Below are 25,268 nucleotides of genomic sequence, written 5' to 3' on the forward strand. Positions count from 1 at the left end.
TCTAAACACTAAATGATTAAATCATTCAAGTTTAGTGAGATACTTGAAGTGACGTGACCTCTCCCCAGTAATATTTTTTTAAAATTTTATTTACAGCGTGGTAACAGGCCCTTCCAGCCCAACGAGTCCGCGCCGCCCATTTTAGACCCAAATTAACCTACCCGTACGTCTTTGCAATGTGGGAGGAAACCGGAGCCCCTGGAGGAAACCCACGCAGACACGGGAGAACGTACAAACTCCTTACAGACAGCGACGGGAATCGAACCCCGATCGCTGGTGCTATAATAGTGTCACGCTAACCGCTACACTACCATGCCGCCCCTTTACAGCTACATTTATTGACATTATTTACAACTCTAAGGCAAGTCATGGCTTTTTTGGGGGATGGGGTGCATGTAGCTTCTGAAGCCCATGGTTAAATTCACACAGAGGGAACCCATCAGGCTGGATGATACAAAGACCTGCAGCACCGCTGAATGTTGGTACAAAGGCTTTGCCCAATCAGGACGTGGTTAGGAAGGGCCCAGGGACATCACTGCAGATCCAAATTCAGGCAGATGAGCATTAGGATCCATGGCAACCAATGATGGATGCTGGACTTCCTGTCACAGAGCCCCATTCCAACACCACAGCCTCAAATGCAAAGGTGTCGTGATGGGAGCTGTGCAGGCAGCAGACTGAAAATGACATTGAACGGAGGCAGCTTTGCATCAACAACCACATTATTGAGCAGTTTGTTGAGCAGTTCTCCCCCACCCCTGCCCCCACCCTCACACGAGGGGCATCAACATAGCTCCAGAATGGGATCTCCACAGACTTGCAATTGGAGACTCCCACCTGTAGTAAACTTAATGACAATGTCCCGTGTCCCCTTCAACATCAGACCCTCACTTTATGTTTTAGAAGTGACCACTGGGGACTTAACAGTATCCAACTGACAATGAATCAACAATTACGTTAAATAAAAGGTTTGAATCTTTCATTTGGGAGATTAGTCCATGATCAGCTATTAAAAAGACCCAAATACTAATTAAATTACTTGGTGCTTAACCTACTGATGTACTAATCAATTACCATAGGTATTAGTTAATAAATCTTCAAGCTTAACTTCAACAAGAAGAATAACTCACTTTACACAATGTTGAACCAGCTTCTCATTTTTGGTTAGTTTGAACTTATGTTAATGCAAATTAAATCATTGATAGGAAAACAAAGGCAAGGAAAGTTTGATGCTTATAAACTGTTGGATCTTGAATAGTTCCTAGTGCAGAATTATAGGCAAAAGAGTTAAAAAATAGTTTTTGCATCTTTCAACCATACGTACTTTGTGAGATTTACCATCGGCCTTGCACAGGACAGAAACAAATCCACTGGCTTTCAGAAGTAGAACAACACTAAAGCATTCCCGTCCAGCCACCTTGTAGATTCTGCTTTTAATATGTGTTGAACTGCTGATGAGTTGTCACAAGAGATTCTGCCGATGCTGGAATCTGGAGCAACACACACAAAGTGCTGGAGGAACTCAGCAGGTCAGGCAGCATTTACGGAGGGAAATAAACAGTCGACGTTTCGGGCCGAGACCCTTCATCAGGACTGGAAAGGAAGAGGGCAGAAGCTGGAATAAGAAGGTCAGGAGAGAGGAACTCACCCGTCACCTGTCTGCATGTACACCTCCAACATTTTGTAATGAGTCGTCAGGTTCATCAGCACATTAAACCTTAACAGAATGAACATTGAATTCTCCCACTTTAAGTAATCCCCCCACCCCTTCTGCCCCACCCTCCCCAACCGCGCCTCTTCTTTTCTTCCCTTTCCTAGCCTCTCTCTCTTTTTTCTACCCCCCCTTTTGTTTCTCCTTCCCTTTGACCCATCCCCCAGTGGATCTGCTCTCCCCTCCTCCCCCGCACCTGCCCATCACCATCTCTTACCTGCATCTACCTATCACCTCCCTGTGCCCTCCCCACCTCCCCTCTTCTGTCCACCTATCACTGCTCTGCTTTTCCCTCCTGTATATTGGGCTTCCCCTTTTCCTATCTTCAGTCCTGAAGAAGGGTCCTGACCCGAAACGTCGACCGCCTGCTTTTCTCCACGGATGCTGCCTGGCCTGCTGAGTTCCTCCAGCATCATCATGTTTTTCATCTGGATTCCAGCATCTGCAGTCCTTTGTTTCTCTAAACCGTACCAAGCCTTGTTTACACTGTAAATAGAGCATTGTTAAGTTTTGTGCCCAGTTATTCTTCCGAAATTGTCATCCCCGGCACCCCCCAAATGTATTTCCCTGCACCAGATAGAAAATTGGCTTCAAACCCAATGACGGAAGAGCAACATCCAAACTGAATTTCTGCCATAATTGCCACATGATCACTTCCAAAGGCCTGTCCACTCTATCTGCTGCCCTTTAAGTGGGCTACCTCCAGTCAGGCTATGGAGCATTGTTGTTTGTGTCTCCGGGAGCCAAGAGGTAATGTTCCCCACACTGCAAGGACCAATTAAGCAAATATTATAGGGATATTTAAAAAGTTACTTCCATGTTTTGTCGTGATGTTGGAATTGGGAAAGGAGGGGTCATTTAACAGATCAAGTGGTCGATGAAGACTAACTCCTTGGTGTTGGCAGTCACTCGGAAATGAAGGTGATCTCCGTCAGTGTTGGTGGGTCCTTGGATGACCGAGGAGCCTCATTCTGGATGCACATGTTCTGTGACAGTGGGGGCAGGATGCTGTTGGGGGAGTAGGGTTTGCAGCCCCAGGTAGGTCTCCTTCTCCTTCCCGCCCCTCCTCACCACCGAGCCGCGGGGCCTGAAAATGGCATGAACCCTAATGGGCCGGATGTTAGCAAGTTTCTCCTCTCAGTCACTGGTGGCAATGTACTTGGGGGCGACCTTGAGCAAGTCTTTGCACCATTTCTTGTGGGCATTGAGCTGGTGGGCAGTGGTCATCCTGACACAGTGCTCTCTCCATCACTTCATATTCACTGAGAGGAAGGATGTGACACAGGTGAACCCTTGGGAAGGGAGCTCATGTTGGTCCAGTGATCCTCAGGATTCCACACAGGTACTGCCAGCGGAAGCCCTCAAGGGGATTACAGTGGTGCGGTCGAAGAAGGTAGCCATGAACACAGTCTTATAAACCAGGATCCGAACCAGAAGTCTACCCCAGAGTGTTGTACAGACAGGATCATTGGGAGTAGTTAACGAAGAAGTAGGTACACTTTTGTAAGACCAGGGAACTGAGGGCCATGGGGAACTGGCACAGAAGAGGAGATGAGGCCTGGGGCAGATCAGCCATGGTCACATTGAATGGTAGGACAGGATTGAGGGGCTGAGTGGCCTTCTCCTGCTCCTATTTTCTTGTGCTCTTATATCCTTAACTGAAAGCAATGTACCACCATCAGCGCAGACCCTGAATTCGGATGATGGGATCAGGTAAAGTCCTACTCGAGAAGGTCCTTGCCTTCCCAGGGGCCTGATTACTTGCTGGTTCCTGTCCAGGGATCATCACCTCATCATTGTGGAGCCAAGGGCTCCAGCTAAAAATCTGCACACAGGTCACAGAAGTGTGATGGTCATTGGGCATTCATTTCAACACAGGCAGCTGCAAATGATCAGAGTGAGAGATATATCTCCGGACACACAGTCATAGAGTCAGGGAATCATCAAGCGATACTGCACAGAAACAGGCCCTTCCACCCAACTCATCCATGCCCCATGCCAACCAAGTTGTCTTCCTAAGCTAGTCCCATCTGCCCACATTTGGCCCATAACCTTTCCTGTCCATAAACCTGTCTGAGTGTCTTTTAAATGTTGTAACTGTAGTTGTCTCTGCCACTTCTTCTGGTCACATGTTCCATAAGCCCACCACCCTCGGGGTGAAGAAGTAGCCCCTCAGGTCCCTTTTAAATCTTTCCCCTCTCACCTTAAACCTATGCCCTCTAGTTCCAGACTAGTTCTAGTTCTAAGGTGGCACGGTAGTGTAGCGGTTATCATAACGCTATTACAGCGCCAGCTACCCACGTTCAATCCTGTTGCTGTCTATAACGGGTTTGTACATTCTCCCCGTGTCTGCGTGGGTTTCCTCCGGGTGCTCTGATTTCCTCCCACATTCCAAAGACGTACAGGTTAGGAGCTTTGGGCATGCGATGTTGGCGCCGGAAGTGTGGCGACACTTGCGGGCTGCCCCCAGCACATTCTCAGTAACGCAAGAAGACGCATCTCACTGTGTGTTTCAATGTACATGTGACTAATAAATAAATATCTGTCTAGACTTCACTATCCTGTGACCATTCACCTCATCTATGCCCCTCCTGATTTTTAAAATCTCTTTAAGGTCACCCCTCAGCCTCCCACGCTCCTGGGAAAACAGTCCCAACCTGTCCATCCTCTCCTTATAATTCAAACCCTCCGGTCCCATTAACATCCGTGTGAATCTTTTCTACACGCTTTCCAGCTTAATGACCTCCTTCTTACAGCTGGGTGATCAGAAGTAACTTAAGGAAGGTATGATGGTGAATCCATACCTGATATTGATCCAGTGAGGTCAGCGAGACAGAATAGAAGTGAGTTGTCAAGAGTTTGCCAGTTCCCAGTACCAAGACCAAGTCCAATGTCAGAGCTGAGGAAGTGAAATCAACTAATGACTGGGTATATTAAGGGAATACTCAAAGGGAGATCAATGTGATGTGTTTGTCTCTAGTTTTGTAAGTCGTGTGGTCAGAGGAGGTGGTCCTTGCTAGCCAAATTAAACAGCCTTGTTCGAGGTTCTGTTGTCCAGTAACTGTTACTGTAAACAACCTACCTTCACTTCGGCAGTCTCCAGTGTTCTCCATAGGATACAATTACTGTTGGATTTTTTTTGTGTGTAGTATGTTGGCAAGGTTAGCACCTATTGTTCATCCTTAACTTCCCTCGAGGAGTTGGTGATGTCGCATCTTTCTGACCTATGGCAGTCCTTGTGGTGAAGATACTCCCTCAGTTCTTCTGTAGGTAGCTGGAGGATTTAGCCTGAGCAGGAAGAAGGTAAAAGACTAGGCAGGGGGTGTGACTTGTGGCACTCCCACTCACCCACTGCCCCTGTCCTTCTAGATTGCGAGGTTGAAGTTTCGGGACAATCGATGCCCCCTTGGTGCTGGCCCATAGAACAGAGAACTGGCCCTTCAGCCCATCATGTCTGCACTGACCATGATGCCAATCTAACTAATCCCATCTGCCTGCACTTGGTCCATATCCCTTAATTCCCTGCCTGTTCATGTGTCTGTCTAAATGCCTCTTAAACATTGCTGTTGTATCTGCTTCTACCTCCTCCCCTGGCAGCCCGTTCCAGGCACCCACCACTCTCTGTGTAAAACAAAACTTGCTGCACAAATCTCCTTTAAACCTTCCCCCTCTCACCTTAAACCTATGCCCTCTAGTAATTAACATTTCTACGCTGGGAAACAGACCCCGACTGTCTACCCTATCTCTGCCTCTTATAATTTTAAATGTATTTGCCGCTACCCAGCATACCAAGGTCAACAGCACATGTCAAGAAGTCCACAATTCCTATTGAATGCAAATGTTTTCACTGCATTTAAAATGTTACTCACTTGCTGACACACAAGGAGGCCATTCAGCCCAGTGCTAGCCCCCAGCGGAGAAACCCCAACAGTCACATTCTCCACCTATTTCTCGGTAGCCTGCTGCTGTATTCTCCTTCACGTGCCCACTAACTCCCCCTTTAATTCTTCTGCCACTCATCTGCACTAAGCGGTAATCTACAGTCACCGGTTAACCTATCAACTGGCACGTCTTTGGGATGTGGAAGGAAACCAGACAAGCCGGTAGAAACCCATGAGGTCAGAGTGAGAACGTGCAAACTCTGCACAGACAGCACCCGAGGTCAGGATTAAACCTGGGTCCCCGAAGCTGTGAGGCAGCTTTATCAGATAAGCAAGACCCATAATGAACGTCTTGGCTCAAATGTCCGTTTCTTTCATTAATTGTCCTCTCTGGAACTGTATCATCAAAGTTCATTATTAAACAGTTGAGGGAACTCCACAGAATATGTTTATTTTGAGCAAGATTCTTGCTATAATCAAAATATTTAAAACATTCATCACTTGAGTAATCCTTGCACTTTAATACTCACATTTTATGTTAATTTTTCCGCAATAATTCAGTTACTTGGAGCTATACATTATGTGCTCCATCATCATTACATCTAAAATTTAATGGAATCTTTCAGTTGTTTGATTGAGGACAAGCAAAGACAAAACCAGCAGTTGCCACCAGAGGGAGCTGAGAGCCTTGGGTTGAGACCGGGTGGCGTGCATGGACTATCAGAGCCTTTTTTTTTGGAGTCAAGCACCTTTTGAACAAATTTGGTACGGGCACTTATGATGGGCGAATATGGAAGTCAGCAATTCCCACTGGTACAAAGTTGGAAAATTCCAATAATTTGAAGACTCAAGCACAAATTTCCACGGAGCCCAGAGAGATATTAGGGAAGGTTTAGGGTGGCATGGTAGTGTAGCGGTTAGCGCGACGCTATTACAGCGCCAGCGATCCGGGTTCGATTCCCGTCGCTGTCTGTAAGGAGTATGTACGTTCTCCCCGTGTCTGCGTGGGTTTCCTCCGGGTGCTCCGGTTTCCTCCCACATTCTAAAAGACATACAGGTAGGTTAATTTGGGGTTTAAAATGGGCGGCGTGGACTCGTTGGGCCGGAAGGCACTCGATGGTAAAGGCAGTGGGGAACAGCAGCGCCCGAGGAGGGTAGCGAGTTCGTAACCGGTGAATAATCAGGAGCAGAGAGGACTGTGATTATGGAGGGAACTGAACGTGTCTCGAAGAAACTCAGTCAGCGAGGGGTGTGGGACGGTTGAGATGGTTGCCTTTGGGATTGGAATTGGAATTGGGTTATTATTGTCACATGTACCAAGATACAGTGAAAAGCTTAGTTTTGCATGCCATCCATATAGATCATTTCAAAACATAAGTACATTGAGGTAGTACACGGAAAAAGCAATAGCAGAATGCAGAATAGAGTGTTGCAGTTACAGAGAAGATGCAGTGCCACATTTATAGTGTGTGAACATAGAACGTAGAACAGTACAGCACAGGAACAGGCCCTTCAGCCCACGATGTTGTGCTGAACTAATTAAGCCAATGACACCTAATCCCTTCTGCCAGCACATGGTCCATGTCTCTCCACATTCACTGCCTATCTAAGAGCCTCTTAAACACCACTGTCGTATCTGCCTCCACCACCACCCCTGGCAGCACATTCCAGGCACCCACCACTCCCTGTGCAGAAACGCTGACCCGCACATCTCTGTTGAACTAACCCCCTCTCACCTTAAATGCATGCCCTCTAGTATTAGACGTTTCGACCCTGGGAAAAAGATGCCAGCTGTCTATTCTATCTATGCCTCTCATAATTTTATAAACTTCTACCAAGTCTCCCCTCAGTCTCTGCTGCTCCATAGAAAGCAACCCTAGTTTGTCCAATCTCTAGGCTGTGGTAAGGCTGGCTGGGAACTTGGTGATAAAGGGCATGGATGAGACTTCCAAGTGCATATTGGTGGACTGCAGCAAAGTTGGGAGAACTAATCCTGGTGATGGGGAAAGGACTGAGTCAGAAGCTGAGTTTGAAGTCAAGCAGTACATCAGGACACACTAATGACAATTTAGTTCAAGACTCTTCTTGAGCCCAAGCCAGAGTCAAACTTTTGCAATATCCTCAACAAGTAGTAAGAAAGGATTTGATTCCTCAGCGTGAGTGAGGCTGGGAGCCGTTGAAGTCAGTGGCTGTTTTTCCTGAGGATTTAGATAAGGTAATGACAACATCAATGCAGAGAACTAATGCAATGCCTAGTCCATGCTGATGTGTTGTGATGGGAGCTCAGAGAGGAGGAGTTAATTTTTGCATGAAGAGTTCTTTCGTTTCAGCACAGGTTGTGGTTATTAATAACTTGTTCCAGTCAGGGGCAATTCAACCTGCTTTAAACGAATGTTGACTGCCTGGGCTGATACCAGCAATAGTTCAGGGTAAAATTAATTGTAGGGAACAAGCCTAAAATTGCTCATGAGCTATTCTTGTAACAATACAAGCTACAAAAGTTTCAAAAACACCTATCTGCAGAAAAACCTTGGTGCTTTCTGAGCGAGATAAATCTCAACATCTGCTCCAGAGGACATTTTTTTCAGATATTTGAATAGTTTTTGAATGTCCCTGGCTACCAGAAGGACTTAAACGTGAATAGCTCTGTGCAGACGGAGCGAATGTCATCAGACGTATCAAGCTGAACTTCCCTCTGCCAGACAGGGAACATAAAGCCTTCTCCAAGGAGACTGGTGAAGGGAGAGTTGAAGGCTTGTTCACTGGCCCTGGGATACCTTCATCACTGAAGCTGTAGACAGGTTGTAGTCTTGTCATAGGGTCATCAAGTCATAGAGAGATACAGCACAGAAAGAGGATCTTCATCCCATCGAGTCCACATCAACCATCAACCACACATTTACACTAACCCTTCAGTTATCCCATTTTTCATTCTCCCCGATTACCATCAACTCTCCCCGGATTCTACTGCTCACCTACACACTAGAACCAATTTACAGAGACCAATTAACCTACTAACACACACGTCTTCTGGATTTTTTTTATATAAATTAATTCAAGGGATGTGGGCTTCGCAGGTTGAGCCAGCATTTAATTGCCCATCCCTAGTTGCCCTTGTGATGAGCTGTCTCCTTGAACTGCTGCAGTCCTTGAGGTGTGCATACACCCACAGTGATGTTAGGGGGGGCGTGCCAGGATTTTGACCCAGCGATGCTGAAGGAACAATGATATATTTCCAAGTCAGGATGGTGTGTGGCTTGGAGGGCAACTTCCAGAGGTTGGTGTTCCATGCTTCTCCTTGCTTTTCTAACTGGTAGAGGTGGTGGGTTTGGAAGGTGCTGTCCAAGGAGTCTTGATGAGTTGCTGCAGTGCATCCTGTAGATGGTACAAACTGCTGCTACTCTGCATCAGTGGTGGAGGGAGTGAACGGTGTCGGATGGGGTGACGAGCAGGTGGGATGCTATGTCCTGGATGGTGTCGAGCTTCTTGAGTGTTGTTGAAGCTGCCCTCGTCCAGGCAAGTGGAGAGTGTTCCATCACACTCCTGCCTTGAGCCTTGGAGATAGTGGTTGACTCTTGACTGCCTTCTCCTCGTGAACAAGTCGATGTGAACATATTTGCTCCTTTATTGCTAATTTCCAGTATTCATGTAAACCACAGACTTCTACTTGTGAGGAGAATTTACAAACCAGGCAGCATTTTGGGATAATCCTTCTGTTGTCCCTAACCACATTGTTTTGGGGCAGTGTTCAATCCTTGGTTCCTACGGCAATAAAACAAACCATCAGTGGACACATTCCAATCTGCTTTGGGGGCTTGGAGGCCTTGGGAAGTTAGGAGGCGAGTTACTCACCACAGGACTCCCAGCCTCTGACCTGCTTTTGTCGGATGTAAAAGAACCTGGGCAAAACCCACACGGTGAGAGGGAGAACGTGCAAACTCCACACAGGCAGCACCAGAAGTCAGGATTGAACCCGGGTCTCTGGCACTGTGAGACAGCAGCACTACCAGCTGTACTACTGTGCCACCACTATCTGTGGGCCATCTGAGGCACAAGGAGGTTTGAATGAAGTAGTTTTGAGTTGGGATGAATGGGTTCTCATGCTTGAGCTGTCACAGAGATTAGTATGAACACAGATTTTTCATGGGACGTTTCCAAAGACCTTTTACATTTTTAATCGTTTTGTGACCACTAGCTGTTAAATATTTTTCGGCCCATTTTATCTTGGAACCTCTAGGCTATAGAGTTTGATTTTGTTACTGAGGTATCAAACCAGAGGTCTGGCTCATTGGTCCAGAGTATGTTCAAATCCCACCATGACCAACCAAATCCAATAAACCTGGAATTACAACTAAACAAGTTGCCGCAGTAACAGTAACTGTCAAGATATAACAATGTTGTTTTAAAAATTACATCACATTCACCAATGTCCTTTGAGGAGGAAAGTCCTGGAGCAGCCTACATGTGTCCCCAGACCCACCAACATGGTTGACTCTTGACTGCCTTCTCCTCATGAACAAGTTAATGTGAATGTATTTATTCCTTTATTGCTAATTTCCAGTACTCATGTAAACCACAGACTTCTATTTGTGAGGAGAATTTACAAACCAGGCAGCAATTTGGAATAGTCCTTCCGCTGTCCCTAACCACATTGTTTTGGAGCAGTGTTCAATCCTTGGTTCCTACGGCAATAAAACAAACCATCAGTGGACAAATTCCAGTCTGATGACAACACAGGAGATCACTCAGCCCATCAGATACATGCTGGTTCTCAGGAAGCAATCCCATCAGTCCCATGTCCCCTCCTCTTATTTCTCTGTATCTCTGCGATGTATTCTGTCCCACACATGTCCACGGAGAGAGTCTGCGAACTCTGCAGGGTGGGGAACCAGCCCTGAAGCAGTACAACAGCACTAACTGCTGCACAGTCACCTCACTCCTGCCAGTGATTCTGGGGGGTCTTTGAATTACTTTCACAACATCCTTTGTAACAGAAGAAAAAAAAATACGTCCATCATTCTTGGTAGACCTTTCCGGGCACAGCATACGGAATAGTATTTAACAAGAGAAAGTTCTCTCTCAGTGTTGTCCCGTCACCCGTACTAATCCAACCCAGCTGTCCCCACGCCTGTTCCAATTAATTTCTCGATAGTTTCCACTTCCTTTCTAATGAATATTTCCAGCTCAACAACACTTCCTGGTAAATAAGTACAGTTCTCCCCGCTTCTCTCTTTGAACTTCAGATAATGGTCTTAAATGTACGGCCAGCAATTACCAGTTTTTTCACCATTGGAGAGAGATTTCTCCCTTTCCTTATTAAAGCAGGTTGTAATTTTGAATACATCTACCCAATGCCCTTGCACTTCAATCTGTTGTAATATAAATAGTTTCAATTCCTCCAAGGTTTACTGATAACTATAACTTCTCAGCTCTTGGAATTCAATCTGCTTCCCCTTGATGACCTTGAGCTCCTCCTTTAAGTAGATTGTCCAGAACTATACACAACATTCAAACTCTGACCTGAAGGTGAGATGACAATGCAAAGTTAAGAGGTTTGTTTTATCTTGGGTGCAGTCACTGGTCATGGACTTGTGGCACTTGACTTTACCTTTGAAGATATTTGTTATGCTTTAGAATTAAATACACTTATTTAGAAAATCGAACAGGGCAGAAGTTCTCAGTTCTGCATCTGGCTGGATTGTATCATCTCTGGGACGCGGTGAACAAAAGTTACCAATCAGGGTGGGGCACATCCCACCCTGTCTCATACGGTCTGCCCCAACAGGGGATCAGGAACACTTACCCCTGACTTTTCACTTAAATAGTTAGTCCATTTTAATGGAAATCTAAGGATTTGTTCTGCATTCAAAGTTACTAACCTGCAATATCACAGGACACCACTTATCCCATTGGATCCACGCTAGCTCCTAACACAGCAGTCCCAGCCGTCCTATTCCCCATGGCCCTGCCACCTATTCCCTACCACAACTCCCCTTTGATTCTTTCTCATCACTAATCTCGTTTTAGGTGTCATTTACAGCGGCCAATTAACCCACCAACCTTGGGATGTGGGAGGAAACCGGAGCACCCCGGGGAAACCCACGCAGTCACAGGGAGAATGTGCAGACTCCACACCGACAGCGCCAGAGGTCAGGATCGAACCGGGGTCTTTGAAGCTGCAAGGCAGCAGCACTCCCTGCTGCGTGACCGTGCTGCCCTACTGAACTACTGAAGTACTTTTCAAAGATCCATAGTTTATCAGTTCCCTTTAAAGCCTCTAGGCACAGCTTTGTATCAACTTATGGACAAAGGACTCAAATTTTAATGTTGTCCGAGACAGGGGGCTGATTATGGTAATGTGGTATAAATTTACCTTTAGATCACATTATAGCTCCTACATTGGACTTCTGACAAGTTCTTTATCCCAACGGTGCAGTGATGATGAAGTCGAGTTGAGTTGACACTTGAGCATTATTGTCTGCATCACTTCTCTCAGATGCTGCAGGATAGCTGGATAATTAAACTCACAAAGGCACAGTAGTGTGGCGGTTAGCGTAACACTATTACAGTGTCAGCGACCCGGGTTCAATTCCTGCCACTGTCTGTAAGGAGTTTGTACGTTCTCCCCGTGTCTGCGTGGGTTTCCTCCGGGTGCTCCGGTTTCCTCCCACATTCCCAAGACATACGGGTTAGGAAGCTGTGGGCATGCCATGTTGGCGCCAGAAGCGTGGTGACACTTGCGGGCTGCCCCTAGAACACTCTACGCAAAGGTGCATTTCACTGTGTGTTTCGATGTACATGTGACTAATAAAGAAATCTTATCTTTACTGACCAAAGAACTTTGCAGGGAGAGAGGGAACGTTCCATTTTCAGTGTGCCTGGTCTCAGAGACAAGCAGGTAGTCTCTATACAGCTAAAGACTTTCTAGATGATTTTCCTTAAATATTGTTGCAAAGAGAAGTCAGTCATATGCTTCAATCCTTTTTTGCAGTAACACCTAACATTACATAAGTCTCATGGGTTACAACTTTTGCATGGTGACACTTCGTAGAGAAGGAAGCTTCAGGCCAGTCAGGCTTGCGATTAACAGTTGATTTTTATGCCACACTTGTCATCTATGTGAAGCTGGTCTTGGAACAGATATTGGACCTTGAAGCCACAAGAAATTGTGCTCAGGGACTGTCCTTTCTGTTACCCTGGTTAAAGGCGCAGAAAAGAAGCTCACTGAAAAGTCATTCTCCAATTCTGAGTTTGTTTCCCAGGAATATGAACAAGGATCAGGACTGAGTTACGAAACGAACACGGATGTAAGAACAGACCAGGATAAACAATGCTTCTAGCCCAGACCCGATACATCCAAAGACTGTTCAGCGATGGTGGCTGAATGATTTGTAAGGTTGGGCAAACAAGAAAGAGTGAGAGAAAGAAACACTGAGCAAGGTGGATCACTGAGATTTCAATTTATTTTTCAATTAATTTGACTGACCTCTGTGCGAAATGCGAACCCAGCTGCAAAGAATTAGACCGTGATCAAGAGCTAGACGGTAAAGACAGGATGAGCTCCATTGGCCAGGCAGTAGAGTCACAGAGTTGTACAGCACAGAAATAGGCCCTTCAGCCCACCGCATCCATACCGACCTACACTAATCCTTGTTACCCACATTAGATCCATATCCTTCCTTGCCTTGTCTACGTGCCTGTCTAGGAGTCTTAAGTATAGTGACTGTGTCTGATTCCACCTCCTCTGGCAGTCATACACTGTCTTCTTCACCATCTACCTACATGTGTTGTCACTCTCGGGGAACTATGGACTTAAAGTTCAAGGTCCCTCTGTTGATCAACATTCCTTCATGCCCTACCATTTACTGTAAAGGTCCTACCCCTATATGGCTTCCAAGCTGCACCATCGTGCACTTGTCGGGATTAATGTCTATCAGCCACACTCCACCCAACTTTCCAACTGATCGATACTCTGCTGCAGCCTTAGACAGCCTTCCTCTCTATCCACGGCACAACCAGTTTTTGAGTCATCTGCAAACTTATCATTTCTCCTGCATTCACATCCAAGTTATTAACAAACAATAAAGGTCCCAGCACTGATCCGTGTGGTACACCACTGGTCACAGACTTCCAACCAGAAAGGCTTTCATCCACCATTACCCTCTGCCTCCCATCACCAAGACAATTTTGGATCCAATTAGCCAGCTTGCCTTGGATCCCATGTGCCTTAATCTTCTGGACCATGTGGGACCTCGTCAAATGCCTTGCATAAGTCCATATAGACAACATCTACTGCCCTGGCTTCATCAACCTTCTTAGTTATCTCCTCAAAAAACTCAACAAAATCAGTGAGACAAGATTTCCCCACACAAAGCCATGCTGACTATCCCCAATGAGCCCCTGCCTTTCCAAATCCTGTCCCTAAGGATTATCATTTTCTTCAGCCTGTAGTTATCAGGCTTACCCCCATTGCTCTTCTTAAATAATGGAACAACAGTAGCTATCCTCCGGTCTTCTGGCACCTCTCTTTCGGCAAAGGAAGATGCAAAAATCTCTATCAAGGCCCCAGCTATTTCCTTCCTTGTTTCCTTGGGATAGATCCTGGGGATTTATCAACCCTTATGCATCCCCCGAATCTAACACTCCTTAATACTGACCTGCTCCAGATTACCTAGGTTTGCCTCCGTGAACTCACCCCTTAACATGTCCTTCTCCTTGGTGAGTACAGATGAGGAGTATTCATTTAGAACCTCACCCACATCACTGGTCTGCACGCAAAGATCTCTAAGAGGACCCACTCATTGCCGAGATGCTCTCTTGCTCTGGTATACTTATTGAATGCTTTGGGATTCTCCTTAATCTTACTGCCAAGGATATTTCATGGCCCTTTCTGCCTTTCTAATGTCTGTGGAGAGAGAAAGAGATAATGTTTCAGGTTCATAACCTCAACACTGGTATTGTCTTTTCTGTAACTGGAAAAAAATGTTTTAAAAAAATACAAATGATTCCTAGTTATTCATTGCTTAGGCCTCTCACCCTGAGGGAGGGGTGATGAACAGTTGTGTGCACAGCAGAAATCAGAGGCAGCAAAGCCATCAGGCAATGCTGAGAGGTCCATATCCACCTCCCTTCCCTTGCTGTGCCTTGCTGAGCACAGGGAGGGAAGTTTTAGCTGAGTCCAGGTGATAGCCAGTTCCACGGGGATGCAGATGAGAGAGGGCTGGTGGTCCGGGGTTGGATGTCCAGTCAAGGGCTAGAGGGTGGGGTCAGGAATCCTGGCATGGAACGTGAGGGACCAGTCACAAGTCCAACGAGATGTTGGGGACAAGATGCCATTAACTGGGCTAGGCGGCTGAGGAGGGTGTCACTCTGAGCCTGCCGGCTGCCTCTTCAAGTGATCGATGGCGGTGGTTGTCGGCCAAGCCTCATCATCTTCCAGGTGGGGGTGTGGAGGATTGGGAAAGGGTGGGAGATCCGACAGGAGCCAGTTGCACATAGAATACGGAACAGTACAGCACAGGAACAGGCCCTTCGGCCCACCACATCTGTGCCGACCATGATGCCTATCTAACTAATCCCATCTGCCTGCACATGGTCTGTATGCCTCCGTTCCCTGCCTGTTCATGTGTCTGTCTAAATGCCTCTTAAACATTGCACATTCTAGGCATCCACTACTCCCCATATATAAAAAAAAATTGCCTTGTAAATCTCCTTTAAACTTCCCCCCCTCACCTCAAGTAACTCAATTAAAGGGGATCGGCCAAAGTTGGGTTCCCAGCACTGAAATGGGCCCTGCTCAGGGACAGCCCCTTTAAATAGCTAGGTCCCTATTAAAAACTGGTTGCGGGAGCACCTAATGATGGGTGCATCTCAGAGCAACATGACCCAATACCTCTGACAATGCTATAGATAATGTCATTCTCTGTGGATCGGATGTGAAGTTGGCATGACACATGACTAACAGTGCCCCATCTGGTGTCTGGAGGGGTCGCAATCACCTCCCACTCCAACAGTAACAGATTTTTCTTTGCTCAGTGCTGACACTTGACAATTTCTAGGCCTTAACATAGCAGCAAAGCAGCCATTCTGTTAATAAAACACAAAACTGTTCCTGTCATGAACATAGATCATGGAATGCTCAGACATGCTCAAAATTACAGAGAAAGTGCTGGTCATACTGAAAAGGTGAGGAGCCATCTGTGGTGTGAGAACTTGAGTTACTGTTTCTGGTTGATGGCAGTGATTAGGGGTCAGTAACTCAAGTGTTCATTCGGTTCCTCCCGCACTGATGCTGTCTAACCTGATGGCTACTTCCAGCATGCTCTGCTTTTAATGCAGAATTCCAGCAACTGCGGTAGCGTAGTGGTTAGCGTAACACCAGTACAGCGCCAGCAACCCAGGTTCAATTCCCGCCGCTGTCTGTAAGAAGCTTGTACATTCTCCCTGTATCTGCGTGGGTTTCCTCCGGGTGCTCAGTTTTCCTCCCACATTCCAAAGACATACGGTTTAGGAAGTTGTGGGCGTGCTGTTCTGGCGCCGGAAGCGTGGTGACACCTGCGGGCTGCCCCCAGAACACTCTATGCAAAAGATGCACTTCACTGTGTGTTTCGATGTACATGTGACTAATAAAGATATCTTATCTTGTGTAAATGATCACAATGGACAGCCGGATAGCTAGCCAGGAGAGTTTGTGTCATCAACGTGACCTGATACAGATTCCATTTTTGGAAAGATAAAATTACAAAAGCTAGCTTTTAAATGTTGAGACACAGGAGACTGCAGATGCTGGAATCTGGAGCAACAAACCAACTGCTAGAGGAATTCAGCCGGCCGAGCAGCATCTGTGGAGAGAAATAGACAGTCGACATTTTGGGACCCGAAACATCAACTGTTCATTTCCCCCCACAGATGCTGCTCGACCCACTGAGTTCCTCTAACAGTTTGTTTGTTGCTTTCGGAGGTCAACCTTGAAGTAAGAGCAGCTGGGAGAAGAGCTGGTTGCAAATGAATATTGGCTGCCAGGAAAACCACAGCTAAATCCATCACAAATCCCACCTGGCTCTTCAGGAACATGAACCAGTTGGAAATGTATGCATACACATCCACATTCAGCAGACAGCAATAAAATAGTTATACAGCATTGTAGTTCATGCCCGAAATTCAGTTCCGTTGAAGTGAATGCAACCGAATTTCAGAGGCACATTAGACATGGTGCACAGTGCACGAGCAAGGGTGATCTCCAGGCATTTGTTCCTGTATAAAGTACATTGTGTTCATAGATATAGCCTGGAATTTAACACAGAACACCATGCTGTCTCATGATATTCCCCTGACTGACAACTTAACCCAGACATTAATCCTTATTTTTAAATAGTTAATAACTATTTCAAAAACCTGAGATCAGAATAAATCTATACAAACGCATCAAGTATTTATTTGTCATTACCACCAATGGTCATTTCTAATCTATTGTGTTTTGTTGAAACACTGAACTTTTGTGAAATCTGGTGTGTTTTCTCTCCTAAAACTGAGGAGAAATCTTTGAGGAGTAAATCTGCCGTTAAGTTAGAACAGGTTAAGTGTGCTGAAGGTCTCCTGCTGCTGGTCTGATAGCACACTCCATGAAAGGATTGCTTTGACTATCCAATTACCATTTCTGTTTCTAGAGGAGTCAAGTGTCCTACAGTCATAAATCAGCCAATGGATGATGAGAATGTTTACCCCCCTCCACACAAGACTCCTCCCACCCTTCCTCATCTACCTGCCAGATCCGGTTATTTTCGGATCCGCGGGTTCTTTCAGGAGTCCAAGAACGAGTTGTAAACAACTTGGTGCTTCACAAAGTTTTACTGGAAAAGTTTAAAACAAAGAAACAGTCATGGAGCACACGGCACTGGCTATACTACTGGGAGATGAGCCGAGACAAAGGAACTAAAGATGAGCTAGGGCCGGGGGGGTTGGGGGGTGGGGGGGCGGGAGGGGGGAGCAAGAGAGAGATTAACAAAAAGCAATACCTTTTATACCCGAGATAAGAGGCACCCCTGAGCTAACAATAGTCCAGTCCAGTCAGGAAACCTATTAGATACCTGTGGCAAAACCAACCAATGGGAAAACACGTATTCACCTGATGGACGAACCTATAAGCTAGGAAGCGGCCATTCCTTGTGCAGCCACTTGAGGTGTATTAAATACTATACATGTTAAAAAAGACTACTTAAAACAGTTGAATCCAACAACCTCTTGGTGTGTTCTCCAAATCCTCTCTCCCACACGCACTTGAATGACTTTCCTCTTGAATGCACTTCACCTCCACTGCTCTCCTGTGGTAATTCTACACATTGTATGGATAATCTTTCCCACTTTAATGGGGATGTGCTGTACCCAGAGCAGCGTTTGTATTATCTATTCCTTTCCCCTGAGTTAATGGGCTGAGACTTTCCAAACTCAATTCACCAGCTGCAAGGGAGTGCTTTTAACCCATTAAATGCCATTCCAATTGATCTCAGGCTCAGAAATGGAAGGGAACTACTTTTATCTACACACACACTGCAGGAAGGGACTGTAACACATCTTGGAATGCATCTTTCTCCATGCAAAGTGGCTGACAAGTAAGGTAACTGAACTGAGGGCATTGATTAGCACATGGGAATATGATATTGTAGTTGTCAGGGAGATGTCAGTGAAAGATTAGCAGGACTGGCAACTCAGGTCATAGAATCAAAGCATCCATTACTGCAGTAATGACAGGGGACATCCTGAAAGCTTCTTCAAATAAGCTTAAAAACAAAGAGGGAGCAATTACTCTGCTGGGGTAAACTACAGGCCTCCCAGCAGTCAACAGGAGCTGGAGGAGCACAGGATCACAGATGTAAAAATAACAGGGTCATAGTTATAACATTTGGAATTAATTTTAAAGGCTTAAAGGGGGCAAACTTTTTAAAGTCCAGGAGAACTTGTTGAGCCAGTACATAGACAGAGCTACAAGGGCAGGGCTGGTACTGGACCTAATCTTTAGAAATATAGACAAGGAGAGCTGTAGTGATAGGAGACTTGATAGTTAGGGGGACAGACAGGAACCTGTTCTGTGGCCATGAACAAGACTCCAGGATGGTACGATGCCTGGGTTGAGGATGTCTCCGAGCGTTTGAAAACATTCTCAAGGGGGAGGGTGAACAGCCAGAGGTCATTGTACACATTGGTACCAATGACATAGGTAAAAAAGTGGATGAGGTCCTGCAGAGTGAACATAGGGAATTAGGAAGAAGGTTAAAAAAACAGGACCTTAAGGGTTGTAATCTCGGGATTACTCCCAGTGCCACGTGCTAGTGAAGGTAGGAATAGGAGGACAGGACAGATGTATGTGTGGCCATGGAGCTGGTGCAGTCAGGAGGGATTCAGTTTCTTGGAAATTCTGACCTCTTCTGGGGCAGAGGTGACCTGTACAAGAGGAGGACGAATATCCTGGCGGAGAAATTTATTAGAACTAGTCTGTCAGGGAGAATGGGACCCAAAGCTATAGTGTGGAAGATGAGAAAGTTAAGGCAAATATAGAAATTAAAGCAAGCAAGTTCAGTCAGCAGGATAGGCAAGAGCAGGACAGGGAGCATGGAAGGTCTGATAGAGCTACTGCACTTATTTTAATGCAAGAATCCTGACAGGTAAGACAGATGAACTCAGACATGGCTAGGTACATGGTACGGGGATATTACAGCTATTACAGCAACATGGTTGAGGAAGGGGCAGGACTGGTAGCTTAATGTTCCGGGGTACAGAGGCTACAGGCATGATAGAGCTGGGGGTAGGAAAGGAAGGGGAGGCGCATTTTTGATTAGAGAGAATATCACAGCACTACTTAGAGAAGATATTTCTGGGGATTGTCCAGTGAGGCTATATGGGTGGAAATTAGAAATATGAAGGGGGTGATCACCTGGATGGGATTGTACTATAAGCCCCCAATAATCAGGGGAAATTAGAGGAGCAAATACGTAGGGAAATTGCAGATAACTGTAAGAATAATAGGGTTGTAATAGTTGGTGATTTTAACTTCCCTAATATTGACTGATACTGCCATAATTCTAAGGGATTGAATGGGGCAGAATTTGTTAAGCATTATGTGTGAGCAGGAACATTTTCTCAAACAGTTAGGCCGCACTTAGAGTATTGCGTGCAATTCTGGTCACCTCACTATAGGAAGGATGTTGAGGCTGTAGAGAGGGTGCAGAGGAGGTTTACCAGGATGCTGCCTGGATTAGAGGGCATGTGCTATCAGGAGAGGCTGGACAAACTTGGACTCTTTTCTCTGGAGCGACGGAGGCTGAGGGGTGATCTGTTGGAAGTGTATAAAATTATGAAGGGCATAGATAGGGTGGACAAGAAATATCTTTTTCCCATTATTGAGCGATCCAGTACCAGAGGGCATGCATTTAAGGTGAGAGAGGGTAGGTTCAGAACAGGCATGAGGGGTACGTTTTTTACTGAGAGACTGGTGGATGCCTGGAATGCGTTGCCTGATAGGGTGGGGGAGGCAAACTCATTGGGGGCTTTTAAGAGGGACTTGGATGGGCACATGAATGAGGGACATGGGCATTCTGTAGGCAGGAGGGAATAGCTATGTCGGCACAACATTGTGGGCCGAAGGGCCTGTTCTGTGCTGTACTGTCCTATATTCTAATATGGAGATGGCCCCACTAGAGAGGGGGCAACGCTTGACCTCCTCTTGGGAAAGGAGGCTGGGCAACTGACTGAAGTGTCTGTGAGGGAGCACTTCGGGACCTGGGACCATGATTCTATTAGTTTTAAAATAGTTCTGGAAAAAGATAGGACTGGTCCACAAGTTGAAGTCAGGTCTGGGGCAGGGCTAATTTTGACAGGAGCAGACAGGAACTTGCAAAGGTCGATGGGGAAGGGCTGTTTGCAGGTAAAGGGATGTCTGGCAAGTGGGAGGCTTTTAAGAGTGAGATAGGGAGAGTTCAGGGCCAGCGTGTCCCTGTTAGAGTGAAGGACAAGGTTGGCAGGATTAGGGAACCCTGGTTGATGAAGGATATTGAGGCACTGGTCAGGAAAAAGAAGGAGGTATATGTCAGGTATTGGCAGCTAGGATCAAGCAAATCCCTTGAGGAGTATAAGAGTACACTTAAGAGAGAAATCAGGGCAGCCAATGGACATGAGATACCTTTGGCAGGTAAGGTAAAGAAAAATGATAAGAGATTCTGTAAGTATATTAAGAGCAAAAGGGTAACAAGGGAGAGAATACCTACAGTTTCATCCAAATCATTTATATATCACAAATAACGGGGATCCCAGCACTGATCTTTGCAGAATACCACTGGTCACAGACTTCCAGTCAGAAAAATACCCCTCCACCACTACCCTCTGTAGGTTATGACAAAGCCAATTTCATATCCAACTTATCAACTCACTATGGATCCAGAGTGACTTAATTTTCTGGACCAGCCTACCATGAGGGAACTTGTCAAGTGCTTTACCAAAGTCTATGTAGACAACATCCACCACCCTACCCTCATCGAGCATCTTTGTCACCTCCTCAAAAAACTCAATCAAGTTTGTGAGGCAGGACATCCCCCCCCCCGCACAAAAACTATGCTGACTCTCCCTAATAAGTTCATGACTTTCTTTAATAAGTCCTTGCCTTGATGACATTGGTTTCAGGTAAGGGTAGGAGATTCAGAAGGGACTGAAGGAAGAACATTTTCACCCAGAGGGTGGCTGGAATCTGGAACCCACTACCTGAGGTGCTGATGGATACAGTTTCTCTCACAACATTTAACAAGTATTGTGATGGGCATTGAATCACCAAGGCATAGAATATGGACCAAGTGCTGGTAAGTTGGTTAGTACAGATGTGTACCTGTTGGTGGTCATGATGGGCTGAAGGGCCTGTTTCAGTGCTGTATGACTCTATGACCCTCTATGGAGTTGCCTTCCTCGAACCTGGATCTACCTCTGACCTCAGGGTCAATGACCTGCAGACCTTGCTAGAGCATCGCACCAAATAGAGGAGATGGTTTGTTACACCGGCCAAGGAGCCAATCTCAGCAAAGAAGTGGGACTGAGATCTATGTTCACTTTGCATGGTCAGCCTCGAAGAATACAGGAGATCTTAGTTTACTCATTGGATCCCTAGAGGTTCACGGTCTTAACCCTCCTCTTTTCAGCAATATGCAATTAAAACTAGATTTTCTTTTCCAGTAGGAAACTTGTTAGTTTAATTTCAACATCAGCCCTCAGATAGGAAACCAAGACTGCATGTGGGATCAAGGGTATGGTCTCACCAATGCCCAGTGTAAGTTCAGCAAGGCTTCCATGTTTCATATGGTGATGTCAATATCTGGTGTTGTCACGAGCTAGAACAGTGTGTTCTAATTGTTAAGATATCTTTATTAGTCACATATACATCGAAACACACAATGAAATGCACCTTTTGCGTAGAGTGTTCTGGGGGCAGCCCACAAATGTCGCCATGTTTCTGGCGCCAACATAGCATGCCCACAACTTCCTAACCCATAGGTCTTGGGAATGTGGGAGGAAACCGGAGCACCCGGAGGAAACCCACGCAGACATGGGGAGAACGTACAAATTCCTTATAGACAGTGGCTGGAATTGAACCCGGGTCGCTGGTGCTGTAAAGCGTTACACTAACCGCTACACTACCGTGCCTGCCTGCACTCCCTTGACGCTCCCTTGTTTCTGTTATGCAACACAGCCCCAATGGATACACAAATGTGTGCCTCTTGTATTAGTTACCCATACAAGCAAAAGCACTTCATAATCCGTTAACTGTCAGCATGCTTGCCTTAATCGGTCAGGGTGTTGAGTATAATATTTGGGATGTCATGTTGCAGTTGTATAAAAATGTGGTCAGGCCACATTTGGAGTGTTATCGTGCAGTTCAAATCACCACATCACAGGATGTGGAGGCTTTGGAGAGGCTGCAGAGGAGGTTCACCAGGATGCTGCCTGGACTGGAGAGTATTAGCTAAAAGGAGAGGTTGGACAGACTTGGATTGTTTTCTCTGGAGCGTCAGAGGCCAAGGGGAGACCTGATAGAAGTTTAACAAATTACAAAAGGCATAGATAGGATAGATAGAGTCTTTTTCCAAGGGTAGAAATGTCAACTACTAGTGGGCATACCAAGGTGACAAGGAGGGACCATTTAAAGGAGATTTACGTGACAGGTTGTTTACACACAGAGTGGTGGGTGCCTGGACCATGTTGCCGGGGGAGGTGGTGGAAGCAGACACAATAGCAATGTTTAAGAGGCATTTAGACAGGCCCATGAACAGACAGGAAATTGGGGGATATGGACCATGTGCAGGCAGATATGGATTTTAAATTAGCATCATGGTTGGCATAGACATGGTGGGCCAAAGGGCCTGTTCCTATGCTGTTCTATGTTCCATGTTAAGAAGCTGTTGACCATCCCACAAAGTGGTAGGGTGCTTTTTGTCTCCACACGTGGGCTGTTGCCGTTGAATCCGCATAAACAGAAGGGCCCAAAGAATTGCCTTTGATTGGTTGACTGAGTGATGTACACAATCACATGTCTGTGATGGAGAAGGTCTGTGCAACAAAGCAATGCATTACTTAGACATTCCTTAGGCATTCCTTTCCCCTTTCAGCACTCTCCTCTATCTACAGTGTCCTCTATCTACAGTGTACTCGCCCGAGGAACCTTCCTCAGCAGCCTGACATGACGAGACCATCACAGCAAGTCAGCTCACTTCAGAAAATACGCAAATATTTGTCCTTATATACCTGATCTCAGATGGTTGCTTGAGGTAGTTGCTTGACCATTGGTTCTGAACCTGCATTTGGCTCCAGACTTCAGTCTGGAGCTCCCTGAGAGTGTGGAGAATTGTGATGGAGGGACAATCTTCCCATGGCTTTGGCAGAATCAACGGGAAAGAGCCATTACAATAATCAGGATCGGCAAAGCACATCAGTGGGACTCCTTGTTCTGCTAAAACATCAGGCCAGCCTCCAGCCACTCCTAGACGCAAGCCAAGAGCTCGTGCTCGACCAAGGATTTTTTGTCCTCCTGCAGGAAACTCCCGAGCAGTCACTGTTTCTGGTGCGGTCCGTGACCTTTACAGGTTTATACCCTTGACCTCTGTCACCCACAGCTGCTCCCAGCACATGTTCTAACTTCTGAAGGGGATGCACAACAGGAAGAATTTCTCGGATATCCTGCAAGTGCCCCTAGATATGCTTCTGAGACACAGAGAGGGAAGAGAGAAAGTGCCTGTCCTGCCACTCCCCAGCGGTTGGAAATGTAAAGGTAGATTAAATAGCAGATCCTCTGGGGGTCAATATGTCTAGGCTGATAAATGTAAGATAATATCTCATCAATACTGCCAATCGAACATAAAATCAAAATATATTAATCTGCTGCACTCAACACATTAGTGTCAGTATAATGATACCATTAACCATAAACCTTGATGACTGGAATTTGTACTACAGCTCCTATTTGGGAAAACAAGGTCAATATCAATTTATGGTAAGGTCTACAGTTCAATTTTACAAGGACAGGAAAAGGAATATGATTTATCACATGTAGCCATTAAATGTTTAGCTTTTATAAGTCTGTGAAGTATTCCTTTTTTATAAAAAGAGCTAATAAAAGCACTCAGAAACTTAGCTTCTGGCTGACTTGAATGGCAAACGCATCATTTTTGGTCTTGCTAGTGTTATTGAGGTCTCCTTATTCGATTCCTTCCTCATATCAACTATCATTCAAGGGGCAAGTAGTGTAAAAATTGACAACACAAACTGCAGCAGGAAACGACATTCACTCTGTGTCCGACCGCTGAAAGTGACATTGAGAATGCTCGGCAGAAACTGAGTTTGAGGCTTTAGCTTTTAAGAATTCTCCCCACCCTCCCATCAACTCCCCCACACTCACTCACCTACACACTGGGGGCAATGTACAGTGGTCAATTAACCCACCAACCCGCAGGTCATTGGGATGGGGGAGGAACCCAAGGGGTCACGGGGAGAATGTGAAAACTCCACACAGACAGCACCTGAGGTCAGGATTGAACCCGGGTCACGAGAGCTGTGAGGCAGTGGCTCTACCAGCTGAGCCTGCTGCCATTCGATTCACATACACAGGCATCACTGTTCATTCCCCCAAAGATCACAATATTTATAATATGATGATAATAAGATTTCTTTATTAGTCACATATACATCAAAATACACAGTGAAATGCATTGTTTTGCATTATTGAGAATGTGCTGTGGGCAGCCCACAAGCGTCGCCACACTCCCGGCACCAACATAGCGTGCCCTCAGCTCCTAACTCGTACGTCTTTGGAATGTGGGAGGAAACCAGAACATCCAGAGGAAACCCACGCAGACACGGGGAGAAGGTACAAGCTCCTTACAGACAGCGGCCGGAATCGAACATGGGTCACTGACACTATAATAGCATTATGCTAACTGCTACACTACCACGACATTGGTGAAACTAATCAGTCTGTACCTCGCAGTGGCCTGGGGTGCTTGTGGCACTTGACACCCTCTGAAAATCCCTCCATGGCAGTCTTTTCTGCAGCAGCTCTATGTCTGCCAAGGAGAGAGGACTGAGCTCCTTTCCAGCATTCAGTGTGGCAACTGCAAACTGTGCACACACGCTTTCATAAGACCAGACAG

General features: G+C 46.0%; 1 protein-coding gene across 1 annotated transcript in view; it reads right to left on the reverse strand.

Moving 5' to 3' along the window:
* Positions 1-2,616: 2,616 nt before the first annotated feature.
* The window catches only part of LOC127582312 (dual specificity testis-specific protein kinase 1-like), a 98,856-nt gene continuing 76,204 nt past the window's right edge, over positions 2,617-25,268 (reverse strand). The window contains exon 7 of the mRNA XM_052037490.1: positions 2,617-2,697. Within this exon, the coding sequence (XP_051893450.1) occupies positions 2,617-2,697 (81 nt within the window). The remainder of the gene's footprint in view (positions 2,698-25,268) is intronic.

Source organism: Pristis pectinata, chromosome 23, assembly GCF_009764475.1.
Source record: "Pristis pectinata isolate sPriPec2 chromosome 23, sPriPec2.1.pri, whole genome shotgun sequence".
Taxonomy (NCBI): Eukaryota; Metazoa; Chordata; class Chondrichthyes; order Rhinopristiformes; family Pristidae; genus Pristis; species Pristis pectinata.